Below are 8,073 nucleotides of genomic sequence, written 5' to 3' on the forward strand. Positions count from 1 at the left end.
AGGCCATTGCTTTTCCCTGAGGCCCATCCCCCTCTGCAGCTAAAGGCACTAGGCTCTATTAAAGTTCTCCCCAATCTGGAGCCCTCCCTTTCTGGGCACACTCCTCCCTCACCCCACTCTAGCATTGTGTTCCCTGAGTCCGTCTCACTGGCCAGCCCTATCTCCTCCTCCCACTCTTAAATACAGGCCTTCCCTGTGATCTTCCACCCTTCTCCAGGCCCCCTCAGTGGTTTGCCCACTCCCACCTCAGGTGAAGGCAAAGCTTCACCTTTCACCTTTTAAGGTATGACTCCTAAACCAGTGTGTCTAGCCTGACCTCTCACAGTGTCTCTCACAAAATCAATAAGAAACTATTATGATGACTATTCCAAATTACCAGCATTTCACCTTTATGTTTGGCTGGCCCCTCCAATTCACCATGACTGAAATCAAGCTCCGCATTTCTTCCCTGACCTCATACCTTCTCTTCTCATGGATTTCTTTTGCTGTTTGTGGCACGGTCATTCTTCCAGCCACCCAGAGTCCTCTGTGATTCCTCCTCTCTTTTGCCCCTCACATCTAGACAACCACTCAGACCTAACAATATAATCTGCTTTCGCACTCCCATTTCTTTTCTTATTTCTATTCTCTCAACTATTTGCCAGTTCAGACCTCATTTTCTCTAACCCAATGGTTACAGCAGCCCCTAACATGTCTCGTTGCTTCAGTTTTGCTTTCAAGGGATCTTGCCTGGCTGAGAAAAAGCACAGCCAAGCAAGATCCCTTGCCTGGCCAATGGCTGTGTCACTTACCCTGAGCACCTGAGGCAGAGGCTCTCACTTAGTCAGTGCTCAATAATGGTTGAACAAACAGATGAGTGTGCAAATATGGAAATTTATAAAACTTATGGCAGGAAAGATGTATATACTAGATTCCAGAATAGTAAAGAGATTTCCCTCAGATTTTAAATGAAGTAGTCTGAGAGCAAATAAGGAGAATAATTATATTTCAAAATGGCTAGTAAACAACTGGCTGTAATTATCACCAGAAAGAGAGACAAGAGAAAAGCATACATAGGCTCAAGAAAGGAGAAGGAGGTAAATATGGATTATGAATCCATTAGATGTTGAAGGGCAGCTTACCGTCCTGACAATTTAAAGGGGACCTACGTCACCCTCCCTGTTGCTCTTTGCTGCCACCATTGAAGAACAGATTCTAGTCCCAGTTGTCCATAGACTTGACCCCACATCACAGACACCAGTTTCTTAAGGAAAAGGCTCATGGGATTTCCCCAAGCCCAAAATAGAGTCACAGTGAAAGTGACACCACAGAGTTAATGCCTCATGTCACAGAAGATAAAATGTATTTCTCCAGGTACCTGATCTGGACTCGCTAGTTTCTGGAGAATTCTTCTGTTGAGTTGGTTATGTTCCTTCTCAATCTTGTTTCCCGGGTTACACACTAGGAGAGACCTGGATATGAGCGTTTCATGGATCCCCACACATTCCAAGCGCCAGTTGTCTGTACTCAAAACCAAATAACCTCTTTGTTTGGGGCAGCTTTGAACTGAAATGAGTAAATTTCAAATCCTCAATTCAGTGTAAACGTCTATAGATGTTTAATCACTTTGAGCGTGTAGAAGAGCTCTGTTTATGCTCATGCCTTTGAGAAATAATATATGTAGACCTCTGTGAGGCACTGAGCAGTGAACCGATATTTCCTCTCCCATTTTCCATCCTATCTGGAAAGAGCTTTAAATGTCTATCAGGGTCCCTTTCTTTAACCCATCCAATTATCTGTTAAAAATTAGTCTTTCCTCTGACAAAAGCATTCTGTTTACTTATGAACAACAGCAGATCCACTTGGAGCTTATTTGGGTTTAATGTTTAATGTTTCCTTGGCTAGGTTTCCTGGAGCTTGATTTGCATAACACAATCATTCCAGCAAAATCACCGGAGAAGTGCAATTTGAACATGATTCTGGACCTCAAAACGATGAACCCCCTTAAAACTAAGACAGCTTCACTCTTTGAACAGAAGTCCATGAAAGGATGGTGGCCGTGCTACGCAGATAAAGATGGCTCCCGAGTGATGGCTGTATGAATGTTTATTGTTTCAGGATTGTTTATTCCTTTTATCATATAGCTTTTTCCCTTTAGCAATAAATCTACTCCACCAAGATAAGGAAGTATTAAAGTGGTGGGGCTTTGAGTTATGGGAACTGTTTGTACCTGGGGTTACAAGAGAGAGTGGGAGATGCTGTGAGTATGTTTTTGATTGAAGGAAAGGTAGAGGGTTGGATTGTCAAAACATAAGGAGTCCAAGTGGTTGCACTGTATTTCTTTAGGATTCCCCCTCATCAGGAAAGCTTGATTTATGCTGAGCTTGCAGTACAGTGCAATACAGAAAATGAAACTTCAAATTTGAGGAGTTCTCATTAAAAAATTAGGGGCAGCAGGGGCAGGGAGTGCTGATAATCACAGAACAAGAAGAACATAACTTACTTGCAAGTTTGGGGAATTCAAGAGTCATTTTCACATAGAAACAATTGTGTGGGATAGCATGCTGTTCCACAAAAGGCTACCTAATTCACTGTGTATTACTAATAATAGTTAACATTTCTTGGTTACTAATTATGAAGCATGCAACATTCTAAGTGCCTTACATTCACAGTCTCAATTTTAAAAACAACTTTAAAGTATAATTTACATGCGTTAAACTTTAAAGTGCATAATTGAATAAGTTTGACAGATGTATATATTCATGAAGCCACCATCATAATCAAGATACAGAACATTTCCTCATGCCTATTTGCATTCTATTCCTCCCTTCACCCCCGACCCCAAGCAACCGCTGATCTTCACATAATCTTATTTAGTTCTGCTGACAACCCCATGGAGTAGATGTTAACTTCATTTTATAGATTTAAAAAAAAAAAACAGGCTTGGAGAGATTGAACAATGTTCTAAAGTCATATACCTAGCTTTGACTTCTAAGCCTAGGCTTAACCACCTAAATTATTCAATGTCAGGTGTTCCTAAATTGTTGGTAACCTAGTGAGCTTTCCTGAGTCCTGGAAAGTCTATTCAAACCATAGTTGAGCCTGACTGTACAAGTGACCAAGTTTCTAGACCACTTTCAGCCTCAATGTCCTCATCTGCACACGTGAATAATAGTACCTGCTTTGTAGGGGTGCCACGAGCATTACGTGAGATTATCCTCATAACAAGCTTAAAATGGTGTCCAGGACATTACTCAGGAGCTGTCCACAGGGAGGCAGCCTTCATTCATTCATGGTTCATTTGTTCAGCTAATGTACATTGAAAGCAAAATATGTGCCAGCACTGTGCCATACAGGGGGGCCACGACAGTTAACATGAAGAGATATGGCTCTCCTCTCTTGGAGCTTACAGCTAATGTTCAATAAATGTTAGATATTGATATTAGCGATATTTAGGTTAGTCTGAGTTCGGATAAAGTTACAAAGGAAGGTATGTAAGAAGGAAAGGAGATTGATGTGAGAACAATAGAATGACAGAGTTACAGAGAATGAAAAGCAAAGAGCGGGAGGATGGGAGAGCAATTTGTCCCTCTCAGTTTCTCACACGGAGTCAGTTCAGAAACACATGGAAGAGGAAATATGATGAAATCTCTTGAGAAAAATTTAAGGCAATCTAAGGATTGTTTTACAAGAACAAAAATCATTGCTCAGGGAATACTCCTTGGGTTGAAGTAAAAATATTTGTGAAACGTGATGTCATGTGTTTAACCTGTTCTGCTTTACTGAAGGGGAAAGTGGAGATGACATTAGAGGTCCTCAATGAGAAGGAGGCCGACGAGAGGCCAGCCGGGAAGGGACGGGATGAACCCAACATGAACCCCAAGTTGGACCCACCAAAGTGAGAGGCCGTCTTTATTCTTGACATTGTCTAATACCCAAATGCCTGCAGTTTGAAAGTCCCCCTTCCAGTCAGTTTGGTGGAATGGATTAGCTGTTGTCCTTCTAATTTTGTACTTAATAATGTGGGGTGAGGGGTAGTAAGGTCGGTGATTTGGCTTTATTTTAACCATCCTCCTTTTCCAGGAAGCCAAAGTACAGCATGGCCTCAGGATTTTAGGAAGCTGTAATACGTTAAAACTTCTTTCTCAGCCCACCTAAGGGGAATAATAGCTTTTCTTGACTTTATAAATGTAATTAATTATTCCTTAACCTGGGCTATGCTCTGAGATAAAATATCTGTCCCTCCTGAGCTGGGGAGGTAATGCCATTTCTTTGCAATGCAGCCGACCAGAAACCTCCTTCCTCTGGTTCACCAACCCATGTAAGACCATGAAGTTCATCGTGTGGCGCCGATTTAAGTGGGTCATCATTGGCCTACTGATCCTGCTGATCCTGCTGCTCTTTGTGGCTGTGCTCCTGTACTCCTTACCGGTAGGAAATTGGGCTTCTTGTCTCATTTTTTTTGTGAATTATCTAACTTGGTATTTGCTTTTATTGCTATTCGGAAGGATGACACCTAACAGTTAAGGCATTGCAATTCTTCAGCTTTTAACTATGCATACATAGGTGTATGCACACACTATTTTCTAGCTATGGGTAGGCCAACCTATCGTGACCAATTAGTAAGTTCCTCATAGCTTTGTTTTGCTGTTTTTTTCTAGTTGAGATTCTGGTGATTTAAACCAGTGGTTCTCAGCTGGGTCAATTTCATCTCCCAGGAGACGTTACCTGGAGAGATTTTTTATTGTCACAACTGGCAAGTACTACTGGCATCTAGTGGGTAGAGGCCAGGGATATTGCTAAGCATCCTACAGTGCACAGGACAGCACCCGCATCAAAGAATTATCAGGTCCAAAACGTTGATAGTGCTGAGATTGAGAAATCCTAACGTAAACATTTTTACATTGTTTGTGTTTCCTTTTCAGAACTATTTGTCAATGAAGATTGTGAGACCAAATGCATAATAAAAGCAAGATTTCTTTTCAAGAGTCAGTTGGTATTGAGGAAACCCTGCCTCTGTTTATGGACCAAAATCAAATGTGATTTTGTTTACATCTGAGACTACAGACAAGTGGTATGTTACACTTCTCCAAGACCATCATTCCCAAAGGGCCGAAGTACTTAAAAGTCAGGCCAATGAGCTACATTTTTATCTTACTATTTTTTGAAGTATTAGGAGCTTTATTTTGAAAAGTCTTAACCATATTTTTCAGAGCATTTTTCAAGGTGGCTGGTTCCATTTAAACTCATCTTTTTTACGTGTCAGTTCTATAATTCAATTTTTGGAAATTGCAGAAACAAAATTTCTGAATCTTGACTTTTCTACACTTTTTATTTGTAATCAACAGAATAGAGTGATTCTTATTTATATCTGCAACCACTGTTATGATATTTTATATGGATAAACTTCTTGAGATTCTGATCAAGCTATGTGATGAACCCAAATAAAAATATTCTACCTTTTTCCCTTGGCTATTCATTGAGGCTGAGGGTATAGTTGGCAAGGAAGCATCTTCTGTTTCTCTGGGTCTCGGTGGATGGGATGCCATGGTATACCACTTGGCTGTAGCCCTTTATGTGTACTGCCAAATTTTAGCCAGTGGGTTAAACTAAGACTGATATGATAAATAATAAAAACTAAGACATATTAAAGGTACCTATTTTGTGTGCAGCAACTGTTTTAAGTATATTAGCTCGTTTAATACTCAAGGTAAACCTGTAAAGGTAGGCAACATTATTAACCCCATTTTACAGTTGAGGAAATTGAGGCACAAGAAGTTAAGTAATTTGCCTGAGGCCACACCACCAATAAATGATAGAGCATGAATTTGCTGTCTGTCTCCCAAGTCCACTCTCTTAAGCTATCTTAACCAGAATCCTATGTCAGAAGTAGATGTCTTGTCAAGAGGAACATAGAACTGAGATGGTCAAGTAATGAGTGATGGTAGTGGCATAGTGTGACTCCATGCTGGCCCCAAAGTCTGTCAGCATATTTCCTAGAGCAAGTGAGAACATTGTCCGAATAATAGATAAGGGACCACAGTGAGATCAGAAAATAGTTCTAGTCAAACAGTAATATACAACTGAAGGGAGCAATAAATGGTGCAACAATGGGGATGTTTTTAGACATTCAGACAACATTATGCTGCTGTGGTGATTGTCTTGGCATTTTGAGAATTATTTCATGTTTCGATTATTTTAATTCTCTTAAATATTCTGCCAAAAGCCCTAGCATTCACAGTGTGCTCAATACATAAAAAGGTGAAGAGGCATAGCTCTAGCTAAACTGGAATGCTCATCATTCCCCTGCATATCTGGCGTCTCCTGTCTGGAGTATGCTCATGTCATTCACCCACACGGATGCCTCCCTCACCTTCACTGGTGGGATTCTTGGCCACCCTTGAAGTTCTGGTTAAATGCCACTTTCTCCTAGATGCCTTTTGGGGTCCAAAGTGATCCTTCAATCTCAAAAGTGGATAAATTAGTACAGCCTTTAATAGCCTTATTAAAGTTTGTGCCATTAACCCAGTGATTCCACTCCTGAGTAATAACTCCAAGGAAATAATCAGAAAGGCAGACAAAGATTAAGGTACAAAGTGTTTGTTACAGTATGCTATATAATGGCCCAAATCAGAAACAACCTAAATGCCCAACTATAGGGGAATGACTGAATATGTAGTGAGATGCCATTATATTGGTGCAAGAATGAAAAAAATCATGTTTCCAAATTGCCCAACTATAGGGGAATGACTGAATATGTAGTGAGATGCCATTATATTGGTGCAAGAATGAAAAAAATCATGTTTCCAAATTTTATTACCGGAGACATGGAAAATGACCCCAAAAAGGCCCAATTTAAACCTATGTAAGATAAGGACCCAATCAGATGTGTGTGTGTGTGTATATATATATATATATATATATATATATATATATATATAAAGAAATACACCAAAATATTAGTAGTGTGAGTTTATGCAAAGTTTTATAGTGAGTATTTAAATATTAATTTATAAATGTATGTCAACATTGGAGGGTCATAAGAAATTTTTTCCTGTAAAATTAAGAGCTCAAGTTTGACAAACACAGGTCTACTGTTTCACCTTAAGCTATCAGGTAGGGTTCATTCTCATAACTAAGTTCCTAAGAGCAGAGGTCACGCCTGTGATTGCTCCACTCCAGGGCAGCCTGTAGCAGTAGGCCTGGATTTGCATCTTGATTCAGGCCTCAGACTCCTCTTCTGCCCACCTCACTGGATTGCTGTGAGGCTAAATGGCGTACTGTATATAAAGTGCCTTCACGACATCTGTCACCCATGGGTGTTCAGTAAGTGGTAGTTTTGGGTGTTGCATTGGAATGGTTAAAGTCTGATGGCCTGGTTCCAAGAACAGAAACAAGAACAGGTTCTTTTTTTTTTTTTCCCTTCTGTTCTAGTTTGCTAGCTGCCGGAATGCAACATACCAAAAACGGAATGGCTTTTTAAAAGGGAACTTTAATAAGTTGCTAGTTTACAGTTCTAAGGCCAAGAAAATTTCCCAATTAAAACAAGGCTATAGAAATGACCAATCAAGATACCTTGGTTCAAGAAGGCCGATGAAGTTCCGGGTTTCTCTCTCAAGTGAGAAGGCACATGGCGAACACAGTCAGGGCTCTTCTCTCGACTGGAAGGGCACATGGCGAATACAGCGTCATCTGCTAGCTTTCTCTCCTGGCTTCCGGTTTCATGAAGCTCACCGGGAGGCGTCTTCCTCCTTCATCTCCTTCCTCAGCCCTCTTACATCTGGCCCAGCCACATGGCAGAAGAGCAGCCATGCCTCTGGCTGAGACCCACTCAAATGGGTGGAGACATGTCATCCCCTAATCCAGTTTAACAACCATTCTTAACTAAATCACATCACCCAGGGAGATGATCTCATTGCAGTTTCAAACACAGAGCATTGAATAGGGATTATTCTACCCTTAAGAAATGGGATTTATATCAAAACATGGCTTTTCTTAGGGGGCATACTTCCTTTCAAACCAGCACACCTTCTAACAGGAAACACAGACTCATTAGATAGGAGGAAAACAAGTACACTATGTAAGGCTGCCTCT

The 8,073-nt window shown here is 40.6% G+C and overlaps 1 protein-coding gene across 3 annotated transcripts in view; it reads left to right on the forward strand.

Annotated features, from left to right (window-relative positions):
• Positions 1 to 5,443, forward strand: part of MYOF (myoferlin) — a 180,366-nt gene extending 174,923 nt beyond the window's left edge. For all 3 annotated transcript variants that reach the window (XM_077125411.1, XM_077125412.1, XM_077125413.1), the window contains 4 exons: positions 1,885 to 2,075; positions 3,768 to 3,877; positions 4,263 to 4,410; positions 4,905 to 5,443. In XM_077125411.1, coding sequence (XP_076981526.1) covers positions 1,885 to 2,075; positions 3,768 to 3,877; positions 4,263 to 4,410; positions 4,905 to 4,943 — 488 coding nt within the window. In that variant the 3' untranslated portion in view covers positions 4,944 to 5,443. The remainder of the gene's footprint in view (positions 1 to 1,884; positions 2,076 to 3,767; positions 3,878 to 4,262; positions 4,411 to 4,904) is intronic.
• The last annotated feature ends 2,630 nt before the right edge of the window (positions 5,444 to 8,073 follow it).

This window comes from Tamandua tetradactyla, chromosome 13 (genome assembly GCF_023851605.1).
Source record: "Tamandua tetradactyla isolate mTamTet1 chromosome 13, mTamTet1.pri, whole genome shotgun sequence".
Lineage (NCBI taxonomy): Eukaryota > Metazoa > Chordata > Mammalia > Pilosa > Myrmecophagidae > Tamandua > Tamandua tetradactyla.